At 47.3% G+C, this 26831-nt stretch overlaps 1 protein-coding gene across 2 annotated transcripts; it reads left to right on the top strand.

Moving 5' to 3' along the window:
- Positions 1-1170: 1170 nt before the first annotated feature.
- On the top strand, positions 1171-26115 carry ATXN7L3 (ataxin 7 like 3). Of its 2 annotated transcripts, none has more exons than XM_033169006.1 (13): positions 1171-1280; positions 10593-10716; positions 11724-11856; positions 12722-12893; positions 14146-14243; positions 15167-15189; positions 16343-16388; positions 17075-17106; positions 17345-17413; positions 18840-18883; positions 21357-21395; positions 23280-23413; positions 24833-26115. In XM_033169006.1, exons 2-13 carry the CDS (start codon positions 10666-10668, stop codon positions 24982-24984), a joined length of 993 nt encoding a protein of 330 aa, XP_033024897.1. In that variant the 5' UTR covers positions 1171-1280; positions 10593-10665; the 3' UTR covers positions 24985-26115. The 2 variants fall into 2 exon arrangements, with proteins under 2 accessions (XP_033024897.1, XP_033024896.1); XM_033169005.1 differs by having other exon boundaries at positions 21357-21428.
- The last annotated feature ends 716 nt before the right edge of the window (positions 26116-26831 follow it).

The following is a 26831-nucleotide window of genomic DNA, read 5'->3' as shown; positions in this document are numbered from 1 at the left end:
GGACAAAGCAGGCTAACCTGTTGAGATTAGTGCACTTAATTTTTCTAGAGTTGCAAATTCTTCAAGATGTCGAAAACCAAGTCCTACAGAACCTGATTTCCGACATATTATTACCACGACTGTTATATTCCACCCACCCACCCAGAGAAGTGACACTCTATAAAGACGTTATGGACTGGAATTTTTCAATGTGGGGCCTGGATTTCAGAAGCTTGACCCTTAAACTGGCACCCATCCCAATGGGGAGATGGAGCTAGAGGTGGGAGCTGTGTGGGACATTTCGATCGAGCGGGACAGCAGCACTCAATTTGGGGTGGGGTGGGGAGAGAAAGAATAGGAGACATGCCAAGACACAAGCCTGGAAACAGAAATCCCTCTCATCCTGCCATTGCTCGCTCAGGGGCACTCCCTCCCCCCCCCGGCATCTTTTCCTACTTTATGGGTTCCAGAGTTGAAACTAATATCCGAGCCCCACAGTAGTGAGTTACTCCCTCTCTCTGCAAACAGGTCTCTGCACCTGCTCAGAGGTGCTTTAAAACAATATTAATAATGCTTATGATGTGTCCCTGCGTTGATTTAGCCTAGGCACTGAAGCCGAGTGGCCAGAGCGCTGCGTCCCTTCGGCCAGTCCGTGGCACCCGAGCGACAATGTAGCCGCCAGCAGGAGCAGCAGCAAACAGCAGCAACACCAGCTCCTCGCGCACAACCTTGAATGACGAGAGACAGAGAGAGGGAGGGAGAGAGAGAGAGGCGGGCGAGCGGGGGAAGTAGGAGGAGCAGGAGGCCGCGCCGATTGGCCTCTCCCCGCCGCTCCGGGCTCTCGCATTGGGCGCTGTGGCTCACCCGCCTCCCTCTCCCCTGTCCTCCGGCAGGTCCCTCCCCTTTGCCGGAGCCAACAAGCTAGGTTGCGCGCCTATTGCAAAAGGTGCCTCTCCGCCTCCCCCCCCCCCCCGCACAAGCCGCCTTTCCCTTCCCTTATTGCTGCTGCCGCCGCCGCCGCCGCCGATGTTGGTGCTGCCGCCGCCGCCGCTGCTGCTGCGGAGAAGGAGGTGGACGTGCTAGGCCGGAGCGCCCTGCCCACTGCCGCCGTCCCTGTGTCCCCTTCCTCCTGCCGGGGGCCTTGCGCTGAGCTGGGGCCCGGCGGGGAGGGGGCATGGCTGCTTCGCCTGGGGCCCGGCAGGCCGCCTGGGGGGCAGGCACGGGCAATCGGGGAAGGGGGACCCGGTGGTGAGGGGACTCCTCCTCCTCCTCCTCTTCCTGCCTGCCTGCCTGTGCGTGGGGTAAGTCCATGGGGTGGGGTAGGATGCTGCTTGCCTGCAGCCCCTCTCCTTGCAAATCTCTGTTTGTACGCCTATGTGGGGGTGCTGTGGGAGGAGTTAGGGGTGCGCAGAGAGGAAAGGGTGGGGTGGAGGAAGGAGGGGGGTGTTGGGGAGGGTAAACAAGTGTGGGGCGCTGGGAGCAAAAGGAAGGGGTTTGGGGTTTAATTTTATTTTATTTTTGGAGGGGGATTAAGGTGCGCGTTGTTAGTTTGCATGGCTGTAAACGGAAATTAAGATGACTCCATGGAGGAGCAGTTGTTAAACAGGATGGCTCAACAGAGTCTTTATTTCTTCTCCTCCCCAAATGTTCGCATTCAGTATATCTCGTGTCAGGGAGCAAAACAATAGCGAGGGCTGTTGCATCCATGCTTTTCCCAGAAGCATCTGGCTGGATGCAGGGTGCTGGGCTGGACAGACCTTTGACCTGATCCAGCGGGACACTTTTTTTCTCCCCCCCCCCCCTTTGCTCTCTCAGAAAGGATTAGGGAAATTCCTGATGGATGAGATCTGCTGAGAGCCAGCGTGGGGCAGTGGTTGGGCTGTTAGACCAGCGGGACCCAGGTTCGAATCCACCCCTCAGCCGCGAAACTTGCTGCCGGGTGACCTTGGGCCTGCCACCCTCCCTTAACACAGTTGTTGTGCAGATAAAAGGGGAGAAAGAGAAGCATGTGCGGCCCTAAGCTCCTTGAAAGACGTAGGAGGAGGCATAAGTTATAAATTGTAATCATCCAGCTAACTGTACTTTGATCCATACCTCCATGTGCATTGGAAACGTACCCCTGGATACCAGATGCTGGGGGGCATCCAATGGGTGAGGGCTGCTGCCCTCATGCCCTGCTTGTAAGCTTCAAGGGTATCTGCCCAACTGCTGCTGGATTTCAGGTACCATTGCTCTGGTATGGCAGTTGTTCAGTAAGCAGAGAAGAGTAGGATGTTAAAGTGAGTCTGGGTTTTTCTGGGGGAGGAAAGAGAGTCAGCTACGGATGTGGCTGGCAAGTAGACTTGTGGGGTGCAGTGCTTAAAGTGGGCTTGAGGGGCTAGCAAGTGAAATAAGCAGTTAAGTTATGTTGCAGAGGGGAGAAAGGTGTGGTGGTGGTATTCAGGGTGGGGCAGGGGAAGAGAAAGATTGGGAAAGCAGCTATAAGTCTTAAGGAAGGGATTAGAAAGTAAATAAGTGGGGCGGGAGAGGAAGTTAATGAGAATGCAGCAATTAAATAGGGTGTGGGGGATATTGAGTTTGAAACAGTGGGGTTTACAACATTGTGGTTGAAGGAAGGAGACTGGGCAGAGAAGTGATATGCTTTGGCAGGGGTCAGGCCCAGGTCTTTTTTTTGGGGGGGGGGGGGGTGCTGAAGATAGGATTAAAAGGTTAAGATGAACTGGCCATGATAGGAGGAGACTCACGGGGGGGGGGGGAAACGTCGTAGCAGGAGTAAAGATGTGAGTTCATGGTAGAATCATAGAGTTGGAAAGGACCCCATGGATCACCTAGTCCAGGGGTCCCCAAACTAAGGCCCGGGGGCCGGATGCGGCCCAATCGCCTTCTAAATCTGGCCTGTGGACAGTCCGGGAATCAGCGTGTTTTTACATGAGTAGAATGTGTCCTTTTATTTAAAATGCATCTCTGGGTTATTTGTGGGGCATAGGAATTCGTTCATTTTTTTTTTTTCAAAATATAGTCTGTCCCCCCACAAGGTCTGAGGGACAGTGGACCGGCCCCCTGCTGAAAAAGTTTGCTGACCCCTGACCTAGGCCAATCCCCTGCATTGCAGGAATCGCAGCTAAAGAGTTCCTGACCAATGGCCATTCAACCTCTGCTTAAAAATCTGCCTTGAAGGAGAGCCCACCACTTTCCAAGGTAGTCTGTGCTGCTGCCTTACTGGTAGGTAAGTGGAGGCAGGAAAAGAGGGGTGTGATGTAAAGGCAGTGAGGGACCTAGAATGTGGGCTTGATCTAAAGCACTTTCCCCCAAACTTGTGTCTCTGGCTGTTTTTGGACTACAACTCCCATCATCACTACCTAGCAGGACCAGTGCTCAGGGATGATGGGAATTGTAGTCCACAAAACAGAGTTGGGAAACACTGGTCTAAAATGACAACTCTTGTAGTTTGGACAAGCTGGCCCACAAAGTACTGTAGTCTTGACTGTCTTCAGAAACTATTTCAGGTGGACTGAGTCTTCACCAGGTGTATGTAAAAATGTGTGTGTGTGTGTGTGTGTGTGTGTGAATGTGCCCACCCCACCACTAACTCACTTGTTTTGCCAGGTATGTTTTCAAGCAGATCTCACTCCCAGAGCAAGTTTCCAGAATATGGGAAGTAATAAACACAAAAGCACAAAAGGGTGCCTCTGAGCAGACCTAGAGTGCATTACTGTCACTGGGTGTTTTTTTTAAGTGCACATTTAGCTTAAAATAATAGTAATATTTTATAAAATATATATAACAAAGGGCAAATAATATACCAAGGAAAATAACAGAAAGCACTCATATGGTACACAACACAAATTCCAGTAGGAAGAAAGAAAATACATTGCCTTTGCTGTTGAGTAATTGCAGCCTGCCCACTGCATGTATCTGGGATTAGGACATCCAGGTGAGAGAGAATTTTGTTCTGCGGTGGGGATTTGTGCCTGAGCCCTTCTCTACCACCAAAATGCTTCTGGGTCTGTGTCATGCTCCCAAATTATACCCTGCTTAAGGGAGTGGGGAAGAACGACAGTTTCCTAATGAAACAATCACTTTGTTTAATCATGTGGTGGAGACACAGCTTTTCAGGATCAGAATTGGTCATGGGTTCTATGGCTTAGAGCAACCTTTCCCAGCCTATTTCCAACAGTGGCCCACTTGCGACCTTGTTTCCTTCCTGTGCCCCCCATGGGCATAGCCAGGGGGCAGGGAGGCAGCTACCCCCCAAATAAGTAAAAATCAATACAAATATGAGGTTCTGCCCCCCCCAAAAGTCCTGGTTACACCCATGGCCCCCCATCCTACTGGTAGAAAGGTAGCTATTTAAATATTTTGTTTGTACTGTAAATAGAATAGGTTTTATTTATAATACAATTATACATAAAATGATAGCAACATAATGAAATATTGTTGAAGCAGAAAAACATAGAATCATGGAATGGGAAGGGACCCCAAGGGTCATCTTTCTAGTGCACCCCCCCCTGCAATGTAGGAAATTCAGCTGAAGTATCCATGACAGATGGCCATCCAACCTCTGCTTAGAAACCTTCAGGGAAGGAGAGTCCAGAACCTCCATTTTCCATGTATTATAAAAAGTAAACAACATTTATTTTACCCCAGCTATTTGACACAGAGGGGGAAAGCTACTGAGGTCAGTCCTCAATGACCTGGTGCAAAGAGATTTGGTCTTCCGGAGGAGTCCTGGCTGCTTAGATAAAACACTACAGCCCCCCCCCCCCTTACCAGGGAGTAAGACCCAGTGAACTCAGTGCAGCTTTCTTCTGAGTTATTTACTAGATGCAAGTCAGCAGCACCAAGCGGCCCTGCTCGGCTAGGAGCTGGGGTGGATTTCACCCCGCACCTTGCAGAGCCGGGCCAACACTGCCGACGGGCCCTGCACCCCTCAGCAACATCCGAAGACTCTTATCTGCTAGGCACTGGAGCGGATTGCACCCTGCACCTTGCAGAGTCAGGCCCAGGCTGCCACCAGGCCCAGAACTGGTGGCAGCAACAAGCAGCTCCTGCTCGCCCAGCCTTACCCATTGCCACCCCACCACTGCACTTACCTGATCTGGAGGTTCTGGATCATGAGCTCTTCTGGTCAAAACGGGAGCCTCAGCAATCGCCCTTTCCCGCCAGAAACAAACCAGGATTGCTCCAAGAAAATGCATGTGGCAAATAGGAACATTAGGCCCTTGTGGGCCGCCTCCTTACTCACTTGTTATTGGCCAAGCAGATAGCCAGCCAATCAGGATTTTTAAAAATAAAAATAAAATGTTTCTCCCCCCCTTCACTTTTCACTTCCCTTTGTTGCCCCCTAGCCTTGTGCTGTGGCCCCCATTTACACATTTTCCACCCATGGCCCTCTTTGAATATTCTGGGCCCCTCAAGGGTTTAAGTTAAGGGAGGCATAAATGGGACTGTTCTGACAGTGCATTCTAAATTGGGAGTATGGGATGTTTTGGGGTTGGTATGGTGGCATGGGTGCAGAGAGGCACTCGATTGACACAAGAGTGAAGCAAAATGGTGGGGAAAGGCATCGAGGTGAGAGGAGAAACAGCTTTGCAGAATGGGTTGGGAGTCAGGGAGCAGAGGAAGACCGGGTGATGGGGCTTGGGAGTTGGCTGAGAGGCCGGCCTGGTGGAGGAGAAAGTTATGTGAGGTTCAGGGGAAGCTATACGAAATATGCGAGCCAGCCTCGCAGCTAAGGTTTGGAGTGGGCTATGGTATGTCAAGACATGTATAAAATAGATAGCCAATGAAAACTGATAAAAAACCCTATTAATTGCTTGCTTGCTTCCTTGCAAGCCCTCAAAAGCTTATGGGCTGAGGTTGAGGGGCTGAAGTGGTCGGTGATAACTGATCTTCTAGGTCTCCATTTCCTTATATAGCTGTGCTTCCTGCTGATGGTTCCCCCCCCAAAAAGTCCCTTTCCTGTTGGGACCGACTCCCCCCTTTGGCTTCTGGTCTAGACAGGGTGGGGGGTATCCTCCTGATTCCAGATGGCTGGCCACAGGGAGGCATTGGAGGAAAAGAGGCTCCCATAGTGTCTGGATTTTGTTTGCCCATTGTTAGGCTAATGAAGCCTGTGTCTGGTGTGGAAGTAGCCCTTCTCCCAACAATACGGGGCTAGGAAGAGCCCCAAGTTATTGGCAGGCCCTGCAAGCTGGCCCATTCTTTGTAAGACAGCTTCCCCACCCTCCCTGTATTATACCAAACCTTCCATATCTGGCTTTCCCTTCAGTGGTGGATGGCAGTCTCTGGTCCCTGCTTCAATAGGGAATATGGCAAGAGAGGAAGACGAGTGAGATGTGATTTAAAAAGCGGAACCACGGTACCTCTACTTGCCTCTTTAGGTATCCCAACTGAAGATGGCAACTCGAGAAGAGGTTACTTCTACACCCCCAGTTAGATTTGGTATTTGAAAGGGGGTATAGGTTTGCATGCATTTTACATGTGCATGCAGCAATCTGTCTGTCTGTCCATCTATCTGTCTTATATCCTGCTGATACTCCCAAAGAGGTCAGGGAAGCAAACATGTCAAGTGTGTGTGTGTGTGTGTGTGTGTGTGTGTGTGTCAACGTTCTCTCAACCACTGATTTCAGGGTTGCCAGTATCTTCTGCCCATCAAATGCTTTGGTAAATTGGAATGTTTTAAAATTCCTTCTGAGAGTCTTGTTTCCTTTTTAGTTAGGACTGCAGCATCGATAAAAAGATTGCAGACTTTCACATGTCAAGACCCCTAAAAAAAGGAAAAGTGCCAGACTCAGAAAGGAGTAAAATTACACACACACATTTTTCAGTTCTTGATTTTGTTCATGTTGGTGTCAAATTTCTAGGTGCCTGGCACAGCTACAGGGATTCATTTTCATTCTCTCTCTCTCTCTCAGAACACCTATAAATACTATATAACAAAATACCAGCCTGAGTACAAGGATAGAACAAATTGAAAAGCCCCCCTCCCTTTTTGGACCAGATAGTCTTTAAAATATAGGAAATAAACTTTTGAGCTGCACAGATTCCTTCTTCAGGTTTGGATATTTCAGAGCAGCTTTTTTGTCTGTATCACTAACACATAGACTCTTTCCCCCACCTCCGAATTGAGCGAACAGTGTGGCGGCTCCATCTTCCAAGCACTCTTCCCTTTCCATGGTTGCCTCCCTGTATTCATTTTACTGACACAGGCTGTGGCTTTCCTTGAGGGCCTGGACATTCTCGGCAGGAGAGGGTGAGTCAGCAGGAACTTCTGGATCCTGGAAATGGCCGTGGGTCCAACACACAATGAGAATTGCTGTGATTTGGATGGACTGTTGCTCTCATTGATGGGGACTTTTTGCCTGCATCCTCTTAATGAACCCTTTTGAAGACCCTTCTCCTGTCTTGTCTTTTGTGGAAGTAGGAGGGGCTTGATGATGGATCAGGGAGGTGATTGGAAAGGCAGAGGCACAGGAATGGAGTCTTACTATTTTCAGATTTCTGTTTTTCCTTCCTCCTCGGTCCTCCCTGCATTGCTTTAATCTGTCAATTTTCTCCTTTGCATGTATTCGTCTTGTGTGTCACAATCTGTTAATAGTGCCAGCATTTTTTGATACAGAGATACAGACAGTTTTGGGATGGTGTCAGTGTCAGCTTGCTTTCTGCTTTGTGTAGGACCCCTGTCCATTGGAGGCACTGGGAGAGATGTGCTTTCTTTTCTCCCTCATATGCGCTTATCTTCCCCTCCTTTGCATTGCGAGATCAGTTAATAGCTGCAGCTAGGGATGCAGTGTTGGGGGAATTGTGGAGGCTGCAACTGAGTGAAGCTTTCCTGGGCAAGATTTGGTGAGTGGGATTTACTCCCACTTAAGACAACTGTTTTTGGAGGCAGGGGTTAGACAGTCTAGCTCAAACCAGGACCAGGGGAATAAGTGTCCCTCTATTGTTTGGTGGCAAAGCTGTCTGCTCATGACTCACTACAGGCTGGTGGTGCAAGCTGACTTGGGGATAATCCTGGGTCGAGGTAGCAGGTGCTGTGTGCTAAACCATTAAGTTGGATTTTGTGTCCTTAGGAATCATGCCGATTTGCATAACTTTTATTTTCTCGTTCTTGCCGCTTGGCATAACTTAATCTGGCTTTGCTAGTCATGGAGGGTGCAAAGGCCCCAAAACCCCATCCCCAAGCACTGAATCTTATTAATCGTGCTCTCTGCTGCTGAGATTTCAGCAGGCATTGTTGCTATCAAGACACATAGCCACAACGGCTAGAAGCCTACAGCAATAGGTTGCTTGTTAAAATAAAGTAAAAAATGTGAAACTGAGATTTTCGGCCATATTCAGAACTATATTCTGTGTTCTGTGCCTTGTCTGTGCTCCTCCAGAATCACAGCCCTGCTGTCTTCAATCTGTTTCAACTCAGTCTTTGGATTTATTGCCGGGTTTTGTGCATGTCCCAGTTCTGTGGTAGGAGAAGCAATTGTGGAATTTGATGCTTGCTATGTGCAGCATCTTGAAAATCTCAGTTTTTCATGTCATCTTAAAAAAAAAAAAAAACCCAAACCCTCTAGCATTTATGACAGTAAAAGCAAGCTTGAAAGTGTGTGTTCAGTGCCTGGTGAAGAAGCCAGAGAAGCTACTGAGCAGCAGTTTCAGTTCTAGATGGGTAGCGCTATGCGGCACAGCAAAAACAACTGGGTTGTCATGGACTGGCTGGAGACAGGAGTTCAGAGCCAGGGAATTGGTGGTGGGATAACGGGAGGAAGGTGGTGGTCAGAGGGAGAAGACTGTGAGGAGGAGGTGTCGGAAACTGAAGAGGTAATGGTTTAGTGAGCAGGAAGAGTCTATGGCAGAAAGAAGTCCAGAAGAAGAAGCAGCAAAGGAGGGAGGTCAAGAGGCAGAGATGAGTCAGGCTGGTGAAGAAACCAGAGTGTGTGCCCTCCTGCTGCTGCAACAAGCTCCCCTCCTCCCTGGTCTCCCAGAACCAGGGGAGGTGTGAAGCAGGAGAAGCAAAGACAAGCATACCGGCGTAGTCTCAGATTGCTTGGGAAGGACCCGGGAGAGGAGGAGACATAGGCAGCTGTGGGAAGGCGGGGACCTTCAGTCTCCACAGCTGCCTGTGCTTATTAGGTCTTGCACTCCTGAGCACACCTTGCTTCTTCTAATAAAGAGTTAACTTACTCTGTGTGATGTGTTGCTGGCTCACTCCTGACATCAGGTCTTGTAGTAGCTTAAATACCTAACCCAATATACAGTGGTACCTTGGTTTAAGAACAGCTTAGTTTATGAACAACTTGCATTAAGAACGCTGCAAACCGGAAGTAGGTATTTTGGTTTGTGAACTTTGCCTTGGAAGTAGAACATTTTCCGCTTCCTGTTGAGTGTGTTCCTTTTGTAAATTGAGTCCCCTGCTGCTATGGGAAAGCACGCCTTGGTTTAAGAACGCTTTGGTTTAAGAACGGACTTCTAGAATGGATTAACAAGGTAGCTTCAGTCCCTAATCTGCAGTGTGCGGATGGCAAGTGTTGACTTGCCTTGCAGAGCTCTTGTATGGGTTGCAATAAGATTAGATGCTTGAAGAGTTTGGGCATTATATGAACACTTAAATGCTCCTCTTATTGGAAAGGAGAGGGGAATGCAGCAAAAGGGCCAGGGGATTGGAAGCAGTCCAGTCACAATGCAGAAGGTTATCGTGGCACAGGGAGCTGGATATGGTGAGTGCTTCTGGCTGCCTGGGGAAGGGGAGAGAGAATGGCACACGCACAACAAATTAAGTCACACCATGGTGTGGCTGGAGGTTGTGTGGTGGCATGTGGTTATGATATACCCAGTGTCCCTCCTGGAACTATGGGTGGAGCTGCAGCAGCCTTGCAGGTAAGGAGGTTGCGAGGCAAAGGGGGACAAGGGCATCAGGCAGACGCTGCAAAGGGGGGGAACAAACTTTACAAACCAGGTCAGAAAGCTATGACCATCACTATTATTTAGATTTGTTTCTTGCCTCTTCAAACAAACAGGCTTAACAATGGCTCTGTTTTGTTCATATTTCTAGAGTCAGGCTGTTGTTAAACAGTTCTGCATGATATAGTTGGGGGTTTTTAAGCTCCCAGACAGAAAACTGGAAAAAAGTTTCTTTTATAACATGCATATACTATAATATATGCTTATAATATACTTGCTAGGAAATTATTTAATCTGCTTACCAAGGCTGCAATGTTTAGATGGTTGTTGCATTAGATTAATCAGTTAAACTTTTTTGTCAATTTCAGAGGCGTCCTCAACCAGGCGGTAGATAATAATAATAATAATAATAATAATAATAATAATAATAATGCTTACATAAACTACAGGAGGCAGGTGCCATCTTCAAATAAGCATTCTCCATTCTCTTTCGAACAGAAGGGAATACACTGAGAATGGTGTCTGCTGCACCAGCTAAAAGCATTGTTTCTTTCTCTCCCTCTCTCCAGAGCTGTGGCTTAGTATGTAGGTGCTTCTAAATTAATATATAGTTGTTTAGATTTCACATCACTGTCCTCTTTTCCAACCCACAAGCCCATCCTCCGACTTGAATGGGGATTGCAGCCTGACCACTGAATCCTCTCTTGTCTTCGCAGGGGGATCCCTTCCCATTTCAGCCTGGCCTCTGCTATGTTGCGTTCTCCGCATCTTCTCCAATAGCGTTTGCAAATGAAAATGGAGGAAATGACTTTGTCGGGCCTGGATAACAGCAAGTTGGAGGTAAGTTGCCTCCCTTGGGGCTGAAAGGCTTCTTACAAGGATTTGGAGGGAGCAGTGCCATCAAAGGCAGGCAGAAATTGATGGGTTCGTGAAAAGCCTGAGGTGGAGGACCTGTTCTCCTGGGTACAGAGGTTCATGCAAGCCAGGACTTTAGCCCCCGGAGCCTTTCCATCATGAGAGTTGCTGGAAGGATATTAGAAATTGGGATTCCTCCCCCCCTTTTAATAAAGAGACTTCATCCTTTGTATTGATTGTGTGTTGGAAGCACAACCTATTCTGACATCTATTAGGGATATTGATTCATTTTGCATGGTTGCAGTTTCACAGCCTTGCTGCCGTTTCTTTTGACTTTGGTGCCCCAGGGAGGCTACACTCACTCGTTTCTGGGGTTTACCTCTGAGTAGACGTACCTAGAATTGTACTGCAGTGTAGGCAATTCTGGGGGACCTCAACCACTTAAGGCTAGTTCAAATGACTAGTGTGTCCTGGGGTGTGGAAGTGCAAGCCACTTGCCTTACCTGTCTGGCACCTTCCCCTCCACATTATCATGTCTGAAACAGCCCTTGGTCTGCCTTAAAAAAACCCCAAAAAACAGCCATGAAGAATGATTGAAGTCTTCCAGGCAGTGTTTGGATTGTAGATGCTGCTTGTATTCTTGAGAACAGAGTTGGGGAGTGAGGGGGGACATGGCTAGTGGAAATCCTCTTAGCAGGATGCAGCAATGTACATTAATTTGGCTAGATAGCTTGGTTGGTAGAGCCTGAGACTCTTAATCCCAGGGTCATGGGTTCGAGCCCCACGCTGGGCGAAAGATTCCTGCATTTCAGGGGGTTGGGCTAGATGACCCTTGTGGCCCCTTCCAACTCTACAATTCCAGAGTGTGTTCTGGGGGCTGAACTCTGGACTGGAATCAGATTCTGAGGCTTAAACCATGGGCAATGGTTGCTGCTCCCAGTTCAACCTTGCTCTTGTTCTCTACGTCTCTCACCAGTCTTCTTGCTTCCTAGGCTGTGGCTCATGATATCTATACAGACTTGATTGAGGATGCCTGCCTGGGCTTGTGCTTTGAGGTCCACCGGGCTGTCAAATGTGGCTATTTCTTTTTGGATGACACAGATCCTGAGAGTATGAAGGACTTTGGTAAGTATGTGTTGCAGCTAATCATTCCCCCACCCACCATCCCTTTGCCCCTTACCAGAAATCCAGCATAGATTTTTAAAGGATGCTTCTTTGTTTTAATGCCTTGAGTCTAATCCATGGGTAGGCAAACTAAGGCCCAGGGGCTGGATCTGGCCCAATCGCCTTCTAAATCCAGCCCATGGACAGGTGTGTTTTTACATGAGTAGAATGTGTCCTTTTATTTAAAATGCATCTCTGGGCTATTTGTGGGGCCTGCCTGGTGTTTTTACATGAGTAGAATGTGTCCTTTTATTTAAAATGCATCTCTGGGCTATTTGTGGGGCATAGGAATTTGTTCATTCCCCCCCCCCAAAAAAAATATAGTCCAGCTCCCCACAAGGTTTGAGGGACAGTGGACCGGCCCCCTGCTGAAAAAGTTTGCTGACCCCTGGTTCTAATCCAATTCCTTGATTAAATTTGTGCTCAAGCATATGTTTAATGCCAGCACAGCTGCCAAAGGTTCATTTTCCTTTTTTTAAAGTTACTTCTTTCTTTCTCTCCCCCCCCCCCTTCTAAAGTGAGTGATTTAAGAAGCCACTCATAATGGTGGGCTGCAGAATTTTATGCTTGGGGAAAGAGAGGGTGATTAAATCCACATACAAAGAGCAGGGGAACTCCAGAATGGTGCCTGCAGAACGAATTGCTCCAGAGGCAATACTCTCCTTGCTGTAAGGAACTTGCATGAGGGGAGCTTGGTGCCAGGTCGAGTTTAAAGTAGCCTGGGAAAGAGGGGATTTAAGAAGCTGGTGCCTCCCACCACTCCTTTGGATCCAACCAGTCCCCCCACCACTTGAGAAACCATCTCCAATTTCTTCCCTACTCCCAGAAATTGTAGATCAGCCGGGACTGGATATCTTTGGCCAGGTCTACAACCAGTGGAAGAACAAGGAATGTGTTTGCCCAAACTGCAGCCGAAGCATTGCCGCCTCCCGCTTTGCCCCACACTTGGAGAAGTGCCTCGGCATGGGCCGGAACAGCAGCCGCATTGCCAATAGGAGGTGAGGTCTAAGAATCGAAGCCTTGCCTGAAAACCAAACCTCTCAAAATGGAGTTTTGGGTGGCGAGGGTTGTGAGAAGGCCGAGGGTAGGATTTCTGGAAGAAGGAACAAATGCCAAAAACGGGTGAACTTTTGGCTTCCGGTTCATAGCAGGCTGTGCATATCCTGTGCTTAAAACATTTTTTTGATGTCTTTGCCGTGCTGAACCTAAATTCTGCACCGCTAAGAAGCTTACGTGGCATGGCTGGAAAATACAGCCCAGATCAGTGCTAGCAATTGCCTGGTCTGGTCTGGTCTGGAGTTGTAGCTAAGAGAGGGTTCAAATGGCCTTGTTAAAGATGCTGTTCTCTGTCCTGACCCTTCTTTTCTTCTTCTCCCCATCCCCGGTCTTCCATATGGGGATCATTACATCATTACACGGAATTCAGAGGGATATTGAAAGGAAGTACTGAGGGGTTTTGTGTGAATTGCTGTAAACGCTCAAATAGTGTTATAATTGCAATGGCATATTTAAGAACCTGCTGCTGGCAACAAATCAGAAGAAAGGGTGGCTTTGGATTTGACTCTGCTTGCTCCATTACACTGTATCCCAATAGCAGGGTTTTCAAATGTTCCACCAACAGGGACTCCTTTTAAAAATTCCCTTTTTCTGCAAGAACCCCCTTGCCTTGTTGGCATGGGTGTGGGAGCAGCTTCTGGGTCCACGTGTCCAGTTCATGTACAGTGGTGCCCCGCTAGACGAAAATAATTCGTTCTGCGAATATTTTCGTCTAGCGGTTTTTTCGTCTAGTGAAGCGGCAACGCAAACCGCGGTTTTCGCTAGACGAAAAAAAACATTTTTTTCGTCTTGCGAAGCAGCCCCATAGACAAATTTGTCTTGCGGGGCAGCCTTCTGCTAGACAATGCCTTCGTCTAGCGAGTTTTCCGTCTAGCGAGGCATTCGTCTAGCGGGGCACCACTGTAGATATTTGCCAGTCTTGCTTGGGGGCTTCACCTCTTTGTGGGAACTGGGAATGTGTCATGGAGCACAGCCTTGTGCCTTCACTTTGCAGAGGAAGACAGTGGTGGGAACACAGGCATTCCTGTTAGTTACGAGTCGGCCTTCAGACGTGGCCATGTAACTTTCAGAGGAAGTTAATCACCATTAAGCATCATCTTTGCCATTAGAAACTGCTGCTCAGACTTTTCCCCCTCCCACCGCAAAGCTGTCTGGCTCACTTTCTTTTTTCTCTTCCTGTTCCTTTTGCTATAGGATAGCAAGCAGTAACAACATGAACAAATCCGAGAGTGACCAAGAAGACAACGACGATATAAATGATAATGACTGGTCATATGGATCCGAGAAGAAAGGTAAGACAAGGAAGGGGTTTGGCGGCATATTATTTATTCTGTTTATAAATAGCATATTCTATACTGTTTTCTGGCTTACAGCAATAAAACTTCAATGGAAAGGGTGTTCAAATAATACGGATAAGCCAAACCGTAACTAGACGAAAATGGAAATTGTTTACAGATGGAACAAAAGAAACTCCTTTAGGCAATAGAGGAGGGACCGGTCTAACAGATGCAGATGTTGCTGAACCACAACTCCTGTCCTCCCTGACAATGGACCATGTTAGGGCTGATGGGAGTTGAAGTCTAGCAACATCTGGATGGCCGCAAGTTCCCCATCCTTGTTTTAGAAGGGGTTCTACAAACAGTGAAGGGATAATAGGAGCATCTTGCTCAGGTCTGCTGCAGAATTAAAGTTGCCAACTCCTAAGTGAAAAATTATGGTGCCCAGGTAGAACCTGGGGCCAGAGCCCAGAGCTAATCCTGTGAAGGAGTCCAGTGGGTTTGGGAGCACAGCCCAGAATCTGTGACCTATGGGAGTCTGCAGCCCAGTTGGAAAGATGTCTTATTTGCATCCGGTGCTTGGCTTTATAAAGAAAGCACAGGATTGGGGGGGGGGGACACACAACTAGCCTGAAAACACTAGACAGAACATGGTTTGCTTTTCTCCCCCCCCCCCTCCAGATTGGTAGGCCAAGGCTTCAGCATGTTGATGAATATCATAATTTGACTTAGAATATCATTGTGCAGCATTCTCCCATCATCTCTAGCTAGCAGGACCAGTGGTCAGGAATGATGGGAATTGTATTCCAAAAGCAGATGGAGACCCAAGTTTGGGAAACACTGGAAGCATTTGTCAGAACTGGCCCTTGAGCTAACAGAGACTGTGCTATGTTCTTGGGGTGTTTTGTTAAAATAGTCTCGTCTCTTTTCCTTCCTAGCAAAAAAGAGAAAATCAGATAAGGTAAGACCATCCTTATGCATACTGGCACAGTTAAATGAGGTGTACCTTTTCTATTTTTTAAAAAATTTTTTTGCAAAGAGCGGTCAGTACAGAAAAAAACTTAAAGACACACATCCCTTGTGCATGTGAGCAGACCTGCTGGTTTCCCTCAACTTTCTCGATCTTAAACTATATGCCGAATGTTGCTTGCCAAATCTTGGGAGGGTTGGGGCAGGCTGTTGATGGAGGGGGCTGCATCCTTTGGAATGGCCTGGTGGTAGATTTTACTCACACTTGTTCTGATTGGTAGCTTCTCAGGAGGATCACCTCCAGCAGCTTGTTGAGTGATTCTGGTCCCCAACTCTGTTGCACAAAGACCCTGTAAATATACTTCTGTGTACCTGGAGGCTTCTTTTTAAGAAAATTTACTGTTAGACAGCGCACCTGCTCCGTTGGTTATGGCAAGGAGTGCTTGGCTTTTGGGGCTCAATAACTTTGGCCATTTGACCACTGCATTCCCCCCCTTTTTAAATTAATATTATTAGAGTTTATAGAGAAAAATACATAATTTAATATCAAACACATTTTCCTCTCTCTTTTTTTTTGTCCAAACTAAGACTTTAAATACAGTAAAAACATAAAGAGAAGGGAGGGGGGAGAGAAAGGAATAAAGAAAGAAAGAGAAATAGAAAAGAGATTAAGAGAGAGAGAGAGAGAAATAAAATTCAGAAGGTAAGGGACTTCTGATTCTTCATCTGTCGGCTATATATAAACAATACAGTATTCACTTCACCTACTCCAATATAATACCCAGCAAAGCCACTTTCCATAAACAAATATTATCTTCAATCCTCAAATCCAAATGTCATTATTTCTTGTTCTTTTTCACGCCAAAAGCCTATGGGAGTTTTCCAATCTTTTAACAAATGTTAGCAACGACTTTTCCCTAATTGAACACGTCAGTTTCGCCATCTCCACTAAGTCCATTAGTTTTAACAGCCATTCTTCCATTGTTGGTAATAATGGGTCCTTCCATCTTTCTCCTTATAAAATTCTCGCAGCCGTATATTGAAGCAAAGTTCCATAGCCCCCTCTGATGTCACCTTTCAAGGTTAGCAGTAGGAGTTAGGTTTTTTTTTAATGACCCTTTGCTGCTCTTCCCCTTTTGTTTCAGAATCCCAACTCGCCCCGACGATCCAAGTCCCTGAAACATAAAAATGGTGAGTGCATTATGTGTGTCGGTTCTCTTCGCTCATTCCCTCCTTTCACACTATAGCAGCATTTCCTGGGCTCCTTAAGCATACTTCTCTCTGTTAATTAAAATCTGGTATCCAAGTAGATTGGGGTTGACAGGGAAAGGCGTGGTATGGATGGCCTGTAAATTGGTCTGACAGGTAGGGAGAGAGGGTTTTTTTAAACAACAACAACAACACCACACACAAAATTTGGAAGTTTCAAATGGGGCCCAATACACCACATATGTGGCTATCTGGGAGGATGATTGTAGACCAGCAACACCTGACAGTTGATAGTTTCTGCACCCTTGGAGCAAAGTGAGCTTTTCAGCTGCTCTGGGTGCATATTACGTTGTGTTTGTGTGTGTTACTGTACAAAGATAAAATATACCAGGCATGTCCAACCGGCCAACAACTTTGCTGAAGGCTCCCCCAAAAAAGCTCAACAAGTTTGGTCAATCCAATGGGTAGTTCACTGCCAGTTTTTTATAGTGGGAGTAGATCGCAGTCTCTTGGGAGTTGGACATGCCTGAAATATACAAATGAAATTCATGGGTTTGCATCTCAAGTTCTCCGGCATGCTGGTTTTGTGCATTTCCTAAGGCGGAGACCAGACATAACTATTAATATGCATCCTCTTTTTTTTCTTTTTTCTTTTCCCCCTTCCCTAGGGGAACTGAGTGGTAACTCGGACCCATTTAAGGTGAGTTTAGCTTGTCTCTGTAGCTCTCAACTTCTCGTGTCCCGCTTCAGAGGACTTCAGGAAACCATAGAGCTGTTCTGCATAGCTGTCCCCTGGGGTCTGAGTGGACTTTCAAGGGCCACAGTATGGGAGCCACTGTGAATAGAAAATGCCCTTGGAGAATTGGGCCCCAAAACCAATCGCTCTTATTTGTGTAACCTCTAAAGTGCCCTGGTCTGTGTGTATTCTGTCCCAATAGTATAACAACTCTGCTGGAATCAACTATGAAACGCTGGGCCCTGAGGAGCTCCGTACTTTGCTCACTACGGTGAGTACCAGAGTTTCCTTCTGCCTCTTGCTCTCATGCACCATCGGCTGCAAGGGTTGCCTGTTAACTATGACTTTATTTGCTATTGGTCACTGACTGCAATAAAATGACTTGCTTACTATGGCTTCCTACCAGAACCTCTTTTGTAAAATCATAGCATCCAAGTCAGTGATAGCCGGAGGGGCCGTGACATCTCTTAGCCAAGTCCCACGGTGTGTTCGGCAGATAGATTAGCTGTTTGCAACGAAATACTACCTTTAATCTTTATTTAGCCCCAGCTGACTTGTTTGTTGGAGTGTGCGGAACAGGGAACAGCAGAGGCAGCAGCACAGGCAAGGCTTTGTAGGGTTAGGTTTTGAAGCACAAGGTCAGCCTGGATAGCTCAGTTGGTTTAGAGCATGGGGCTGATAAGCAGGTTGCAGGTTCAATCCCTGTATGGGACAGTGCATATTCCTGCATTGCAGGGGGTTGGACTAGATGATCCTCAAGGTCCCTTCCAACTCCTAAAATTCTGTGAAGGTTGCCGCAAAGGCCTTGACTAGCAATGTGGAGATGACAGTGGCTGACGGAGGTGTGAAAGAAAACTGTGTGCGCAGGAATATATATTGATGCTCTTTGTGAGCTGCTGCCTAGCCCTTGGTGTGGGTCTTCTCGAGTTTCCTTGTTCCCCCCCCCATGGAGTGGTATTGAGCTTGCCAGGGAACATGGCTTTACTCTCTTACCTTTCCCCTACACTGAGTGGGAACGTTCCCCCACATCTGTCTTCTCCACCTCCCAAGTAGGTTCGTTCATAGCTTCCTTGAGACTGGGCTCTGCCCCTCCCATACCTCACAGGGCCACCTCATGAGAGTTCCCTTGTTTCCAGGTACGCCATTATTGGCTCACCTGCCTCCACATTCCCGATAACTTTCCACCCTCCTCCTTCAGCCCCTCTTGGAGCCACTGTAACTTTTGTCTTTATCCCGGCAATCCTCATGACATTTCTGAGAACTCTACCCACATTTAGAGTGTTGCTCCTCGATTTCTGGTGGCAAAAATTATTCTTACAACCCCCCTCCCCCTGTTTACTTTTCAGAATGTGTAAAAGTAAGAATTGCCTTCCTTCAGAGCTTCCTCTCCCCCCCCCTCTATACATTTGCGGTGGACACTGTTTTGAGTGCCACCCTTGATTAGGAAAGGCCAGAGTAACAGCGTAAGCAGAGATGAAACAGGTAGCCTCCTCTGAGAGGTGGGCACGTTTGGTTTGCAGGGAACAGCTAATAAATTCCTTATTCCCCAGTTCTCTTATACCATACAGTTAGAGCATTAGTTGTATCATGCTTGGCTGAAAGGGGCCAGCCAACTTCTGTCACACTCGGTGAACTTTGATTTTTTTCGCTGCTGTACGCTTTTAATTTGTTGACGCCGTATATTTCCTTCTCCGTAGCAATGTGGGGTGATATCTGAGCACACCAAGAAGATGTGTACACGGTGAGAGCAGCCCTTCCTTCTACTTTCTTGAGCCCCATAACCTCTTTCCGTTCCTCTGCCGGTGCAACCGTTCCCAGGTCACAAGGAGAGTGGGAGGTATTCACAAGACTGCCTGCTTGGGGTGGCTGGGTGGAAATCCAGGGTAACTGCGATGGATCTGAAAGAACACCCACACCATAATCCGTTCACTGCCGTTGACTCAGAATTTACGCTCAGGGCCAAGACATGTCCTGAAAGCCGGGTTTGCAGGGGGGGGGGAGTGCATTTCCAGTTCACAAACTGCTTGCACAGGCTGAAGGTGGAAGTGGGAATCTTCCCGACTCTTCATTCTACCCTTGCAACTTGCTGTTGCTGGTTTGCCAGTCACAATGCACCTTTTTTTTGCTGGTGATTTATCAATAGCTTAAAAGGGAAATAGCTCTTAATGAGTTTGCGGAAGTTTCTTTGCCTGCTTGCTTGGAAGAAACTGGGAGTGGCCGCTGAGACCATATAACACCGGTCCTGAAAGACCTACATTGGCTCCCAGTACATTTCTGAGCACAATTCAAAGTGTTGGTGCTGACCCTTAAAGCCCTAAACGGCCTCGGCCCAGTATACCTGAAGGAGCGTCTCCACCCCCATCGTTCAGCCCGGACACTGAGTTCCAGCTCTGAGGGCCTTCTGGCAGTTCCCTCACTGCGAGAAGTGAGGTTACAGGGAACCAGGCAGAGGGCCTTCTTGGTACTGGCGCCCCGCCCTGTGGAACACCCTCCCATCAGATGTCAAGGAAATAAACAATTATCTGAATTTTAGAAGACATCTGAAGGCAGCCCTGTTTAGGGAACTTTTAATGTTTGATGTTTTATTGCTTTATTATTATTATTATTATTATTAATAATAATAATAATAATAATACTCTGTTGTGAGCTGCCCAGAGTGGCTGGGGAAACCCAGCCAGATGGGTGGGGCATAAATAATAAAATTATTATTATTATTATTATTATATTTTAGTTTAAGTCACCACACGTGGCCCATGAAACAGTTGCTTACAAACCTGCCTTAGTCGTTGTCATAGGACAGATTCAGACCACTGGAAGCTGTGCAGGAACTGCTGAAAAACTCGCTGTATGATTCCTGTAACCAGCAAATTAAGCCCAGTGTTACCAGCACCACCACCCAATTTCCCCAGAATTATGACTGGCCGTGGAAGGATGTTGGCATTGGGCTTGACTGCCTGTCGGGGTGATGGATAACTTCCTCCCCAGATGGCAATGGGTGCCATGTGTTCAGTTGCCAAGTGCCCACCGTAGCTCTTGCTGGTCTGCTGTTTATGCTCCCAGTTGATGGTTAATTGGGCTCATTGGTATCCCTTTCAGCCCAGTGCTTGTGTGCTGCTTCTGATACCTTAGCCCTGGTGAAGAGACTGGGAGTTGTCCACCAGCTTGTGCTTCCAACCTCCCTTCTACCATGAAAGTTTTGCCCTCACTTCTCTTGTCAGCCTGAACCACTAATGGGTTGGCAAAAGACATAATTGTACACTATGGCTAAAACCTTATCAGAGAAGAGAGGGAAATCCAAATATAATACAGGAGTGTACAGATCCACAGACCCATGCATTTGACAGGCAGCGTCGATGGTCTGCATGTGTAGCTTTCTGCACTCAATGTAGAGTAGCCAGGATTGTGTACACCCCATGGTTTTGATATTTTAAAAGTCCATTCAAATTCTGTGATAAAAATTGGGCAGCTTGTATAAATTATGAAATTAAGCTCTGTGCCTTTTTTTTTTTTTTTTTGCATAACACTGGTGGGAAACCTATTATCCTCCAGACATTGGACTCCAGCTCCCATCAGCCCCAATCAACATGATCAATGTTTAGGGTTTGTAGAAGAAAAAACATCTGGGAGACCACAGATTCTCTACTTCTGTCATACAGCCATGGAGAGGTTGCGGAAACCCCATGTCTTTATGAGTAGAAATCTTGGTCAGCTTCCTCACTCTGGCTTCTGAAGCTTCAACTGAGATTGCCCCACACTTGCAAGCTTCTTGTTTTGCAGCCATGAGAGCTACCAACTTGCTTTTAACGAAAGACAGCTAAGGTCCAGAAAGTCACTGAAATCAGTGCCCACTTCCCGAATTTGAGCTCTTGTGCAAAATACACAGTTCTGGGTTTATTACTGGGTTTAATTATTTTATTACTGGGGCCTATCTTTTTTTAAAGGATGCTCCTGGTTGTATGTTCCAGCACCCGAATGTGCCCTTCATATCACTGGCTTAGTTACTCCTTTGCCGGAATAGCGCAGGCATTCTTTACTGCAGTCCAAAGACCCACAGAAACAAGTTTTGGAAGCGAAATACCGCAGGAACACAGGGAAAAGATTCCAAGGCAGTCACTATGCTTTATCCATTTCTGGAATAGCAATCCGTTTAGGAACAGGAAAACCTGTGTTTCTCAGCTTGTGCCCGATCCCTGACTTTCCCCGTTTTCCTGCAGGTCTTTGCGCTGCCCCCAACACACGGATGAACAGCGGAGGTCAGTGAGAGTCTACCTCCTGGGACCCTCTGCGTAAGTGTGATGGGATGGAGGCAGGACAGGTGTGGTGTAGGAACTCCCCCCCCCCAAAAAAAAGTGTCATGTGATTAACACTTAAGTTCAACTGGAAGGACTCTGGAAAAGGACTGTGCTTGCTTTTTTTTTTTAAAAAAAAAGACTGAATTCTTCAACTGACATAAATTGAGCATCTTTCTGTAGCTGATTAGCATAATTCTGCATAGGTGGTCAAGGGGAGGTGGCAGGACTGTGAGAAACCTTACTCGACCATCCTGCCCATGCTCCCTTTTGGTCACATCTTTGCAGCTGCGAAGCTTGCAGGCGTTTTTTGTCTCCTTTCTTAGTAAACCCACACTCAATGCACGGTTTTGTGTTCCTTTGAAACCACAGAGTTCATTTTGTCTTGCCTGGGATTTGTTGCCTGGGTGGAAGCTATCCTAGTCCAGCAGCAGCTCTCGCAAACATGTTTCCCCCTTCATTGGCTACTGTGATTCAATACGCAGCATGCATTGAGAGACCCAAATTCTGCATACATTACTCACCTGAATGACCCTTGCATGCATGCTCTCTCCCTCTCTCTCTCTCTCTCTCTCTCTCTCTCTCTCTCTCTCTCTCTCCCTCCCTCCCTCCCTCCCCGTTTTTGGCATTAACTTCCCTCCTGTTTGCACATGAGAGGAAAGCCAAGAAGTTGCCCTGAAGCCTTGCCATCAGCAACTCATCCTCAGCCTCTATCCACTCAAGCTTCTGCGATTCCACCCCATGCTGCCCACACATCTTACAACTTGCTTTCTCAGTTGGCTAGACAATTTTGTTTAAATGCACTGCACAACATTAAATCACATCCCCGGTACTCTGTATCACTTAATAACTAGGGACCCTCCAGCCCTCAATCGTTATTGCAAATTTTAAAAACTCAATTTTACCTGCAAAGGTTGGACGTGGTAGGGACCAGCCGCGTGTCAGTCCTAATCATGGTATGACAACTTTGTTAAGAGTCTTGAAGTGTAAATCAGAAGATTTGGCCATTTTGGTCTAGTTCAAGGATTGGGAACCTTTAGGGTCCTCTAGATATCACTAGATTCCCACTTCTTATCTGTCTCAGCCAGCGTGGACTGTGGTCAGGGACAATGAAAATGATGGTCTAACAACATCTGGAGGTCCACAGCTTCCCCATGCCTGGTCTAGTCTGTTTCCAGGAGTGACCAGTTAGGTGACCCTGGGGACAAAAAAAAATTCACTTCCATAGTAGTAATAAACCTTTATTGTCACTACACCACCTGTGTGCAGTGAAATTAAATGAGCCCCCCCCCATACACTCAGTCTTGTTCACACTGTGTGTGCTTGTCGGAAGTCAATAGCACCACTATTGTACCTGGTATTCAGAAAATATACTGCTCTTACATATGGAGGTTCCATTTGGCTATAAGGGTTAAAAGCCATCTATAAGATCAATTATCCATGAATTCATTCTAATCCTAAAAAAAGCAAAGCCATCTAAGCTAGCTATCTCCTTGAAGTCATATCCATAATGATGCATTACTTTTGTCTGCAGCCAATAATTAGGGGGCCTGGAATGCTAATGTTGGGAGTTATCTCATCTGCAAAGTGATCTTGAGTATTATGTGGCTCGAAGTCCTGAACGTTTTGCAAAGGTTTTGCAGAATCCTTTCTCTGGAGAATGCGGTTAAATTGGATGCGAAGGCAAGGAGGAGGAGTGGAGTGTTTTGCTTTGTGACGCTGCCTTGTTTCCTTTTTACTCTCAACGTGGCTTTAAAACCTCAGCCGAGAAGCTGCAGCAGCAGCAGCAGCAGCAGCAGCAGCATCTTGCTCCTTCCCCCCTTCTCATACATCTGCCCCCTTTCCTAGCTCACTTCCCGAGGCGGAAGGAAGCGTGGAGAACGACAGTTTTGACGTGGCGGAAAGTCAAGCCCTCATGAATAGACTGCAGTGGGACGGATCTTCAGATATCTCACCTTCTGACTCGGCCTCATCAAAAGCAAGTAAGAATCGGACAGGGTGCCCAGTTAGAGCACGGCATAAGTTGGTGATGGACTGGGCTGCCATTAGTGCTGGGACAGCATGTTCTTTGTGCCTTTTCTAAAACAATCTTCCCCAAGAACCTTTTACAGTGCTATCTCGGGTTATGAACTTAATTCGTTCCGGAGGTCCGTTCTTAACCTGAAACCGTTCTTAACCCGAGGCGCGCTTTTGCAAATGTGGCCTCCCGCTGCCGCCGCGCAATTTATGTTCTCATTCTGAGGTAAAGTTCTTAACCCAAGGTACTACTTCCGGGTTAGCGGAGTTTGTAACCCGAAGTGTTTGTAACCCGAGGTACCACTGTAATGGTGTGACCTTCTTACTTTGCATAATATATTGTGCTTGTCATTGGGAAGGGGCAAGGATACTGAAACAATATCTGCAGCATTCTGCCCTATCCTGTCATCCATTCCCATCCACACCCAGATTTATTTATTTTTATTTTATTTTGGCCAGGCATTGCACAAGCTATGTGCTTTCAAGTCTGTAAGACTAGGGTGAGAAATCGTATGGACCTCCATATGTTTCCTGGACTATGACTCCATTGATTCCTGGCCATTCTGAACTATAGGAAGTTTGAGACTAACAATTTTTTTTGGGGGGGGGGGTTGGTCTCCAGCACTGCATTATGGCCACAAAGACTGGCTGGAAATCTTGAGGGATTGGAGGGAGTCTTCCAGAAGGTCCATGGCATGGAGAGTAACAATGGTGGGCAGGATGCCTTGAAAGATAGCTTTGTCCTTTGATAATGTATTGCAGTGCACAGCCTTGTTTGGTGACCGGGCCCAGAAGACATTGCTTAGCACCCCCTGAGAGTGGAGAATTCCTTTCAGAATCCTCTGCCATGCCAAGAAACTCCTTGGCAGATAAAATCAATGTGGGAAGGATCCCCTGAGTATAGAAGACTAGAAACCCACTGTTCCATGTGTTGGGCACAGCTTGGCAGCAGTGAGAGGAAGACAATAAGAAACAGTCATAAAATAGCTGGATCTTGGTGTATAACGGAGGAAGCATTTAGGTGACTTAAGAATTTTGAAAGATGGAGATACATGCCAACTTGTCACATGGTGATAATACTGAGCAGTGATGCGTGTGTCACTTCTTGGACCCGATAGTTCTAAATTTATGCAGTTGATATGTTTGGCTGAGAGTCATTTAAGTGTTGAATGGTATTGGGACGATTCTTGCATGCATGCTTCCTCGTCGTTGTTTTGCATGTGTGAACAGGCTGTCGCGGGTGTGACAAGACAGAGCATGAAGTGGCTGATGCATTCAGTCCAAGAGTGATTGTTCAGAAAGATACAAAGCGTTGTCGACAGAGGAAAGTGTCTTATGAAACATACCAGAGGCTTAACGGGCACTTGCCTTCTTCTCCACCTCAGGTACAAACAACTCAGAGTCCCGGAAAACCAAAAAGAAGAAACCGCACATGAGCCTGGTAGGAGGTGCTCCAGGAATGAGCTCCAGCAAGAAGAAACTGAAGCCGAAGCAGCTTGCACCTCCCACCCCCAGCCTTTATGACGACATCAATTGAATAATGCTGCGATGAGGATAAAGAAAACAGGGAGGAGGGGAGATGCCCCGGAACCCCGTCCGACCAGGTTCGCGGGAAAGGAGCAGGACTGTCTCCTCTCAGGCACACCTTTTTATGAACTGTGAAGAGAGTTGGCTGCATGTCTCCCTTTTCCTCCCAAGCCTCCAGCACACATTGCACAGCCCTTTGTGTCCACTGGATGTGAGAACGAAAGGACCGGACTGCTTTTGGTGCAGTGGGCACCCACCTCTTCTGGGGGAAAGCGGGTGGTGGTGTTTTGAGGCGGGGCCTTGAAGATGAAGCGACTCTTGTCAGCCAGGGAGTCGCTTTTCTCTTTCCTCCCCCACCCCACCCGTCCCCGTTTCAACACGTCTATTTATTGTGATGTTAGTGGATGTTCAATCATGACTATATATACGGTGGCATTGTATCGCTTAGCAACCCTGGAGACTGACTGGGCGGGGGTGGTGTGTGTGGGCCTGCAGCCTTTTCGGCTTGGTTTGCAAGAGAATTAAAGGGTCTCTGGGGGGAAATGGAGAATGTCTGTTGCGCTTCAGTGCCTGCCATTCCTTCTCGAGAGCATCTGCTCCAAAACGGAGCCTCCTTTCCGTCGTGCGAAGGGGGCACCAGATCGTGAACCTGCCTCTGAGCTGCTGCGGCAGCGCTCCGTTGTTCAAAAGGCTGTCTCTGTGGCTGCTGGGTCCTTCTTGCCCTCCTAAGCAGGAATAATGCTCTTGCTGCAGAGAGCAGTCCTCAGACGTCTGCACAACCTGAGCAAACTGGGATGGAGGCAGAAGAGAGGTTTGGTCTTGTGTTGCTGCTGTCACTACTGCCAAATGGTGTCTGCTTCCCTGCCAAATGGCATTTCCAAGACTTGTGTATGAAGCAACATGATGAATGGCTTTGATGATGTGGGCAGTCTCTCCCGGCGATGCAAGTCAGGAAGCTGGTGCAGTTCTTTGCTTCCTAACTCCTCTTATACTGGGCACAAATCTGTTTTGCCCAACCCTGGTGAGCCAATACCATAAGATTTGCAATGCTTTATACATACTCCGTATGCAGGTTTGAATCTCCGTACAGCCCTAAAAACTGGCTGTAAATTAGAATAGTTGGTTGTTGCTTTTTTTAATTTTTTAAAAATGGCTCTGCTGTTTAACATCCCCCAGAAGATGTTAATGAAGGTCAAGCACAGGAGGGGCAGCACTGTGGCCTGTGTGTCGATGAATCTAAACAAAACCTCGCTGGAGTATTAGAGCCAATCTAAGTTTGCCTGCGTGGGGCAATAGAAGAGATGGGAGGGAGGATGTGTACTCTTAATTGAGTACTTCCACCGCTCTCTCCCCATCTACATAAACCTCCCTTCCACCTCAATCCTGGCCTGAATTCTATTCCTTCTGCAAGCAGGTGCAGTTTTTAAAACGCCAGAAATCATGGTGGTCCTAGATGGAAACTCGAAATTGCAAAGTTGATTCTGGAAGGTGGAGTGTTGCTGGTTTTCATTGTGTCTCTGTGCTTCTCTCTTTTCCGGAATTTTGACAAGATTTAGAAAAGGGCATGTGCTGTCCAATAAGCTTTGTGCAAGTCCACGCCTGCCACCCCCAGGTTCTGAACATACTTAAAGGGAATTTCTTGCGTATTCTTCTTCCCTTTCCTCTATTCCAGAGAATGCAATGTGTGTTGAGGGGGGGGGGGGAGAGAGACTAAGAGACTTTTCCTCCCACAAATCTGTTCTGTTGCAGCTGCGCACATGCCTGCTTCAGCACAGCGATATCTGCTGCTGATGCTGGTTTTTCAGGACTGAGCCTTTCGAACCTTTTCCTCCATTCTCATAGCAGCTGAAAAAGCCA

This window comes from Lacerta agilis, chromosome 14 (assembly GCF_009819535.1).
Source record: "Lacerta agilis isolate rLacAgi1 chromosome 14, rLacAgi1.pri, whole genome shotgun sequence".
In the NCBI taxonomy this organism is placed as follows: Eukaryota; Metazoa; Chordata; class Lepidosauria; order Squamata; family Lacertidae; genus Lacerta; species Lacerta agilis.
Note: the sequence above shows the minus strand (reverse complement) of the source record. Positions and strands in the feature narration are given on the sequence as shown.

Coding starts and splice junctions, on each gene's coding strand:
- ATXN7L3 (XM_033169005.1), top strand. CDS start 10,666: ATGAAAATGGAGGAAATGACTTTGTCGGGCCTGGATAACAGCAAGTTG. Junction 17,414..18,839: donor TCCGTACTTTGCTCACTACG/GTGAGTACCAGA, acceptor CCTTCTCCGTAG/CAATGTGGGGTGATATCTGA. Junction 23,414..24,832: donor CTCGGCCTCATCAAAAGCAA/GTAAGAATCGGA, acceptor TCTCCACCTCAG/GTACAAACAACTCAGAGTCC.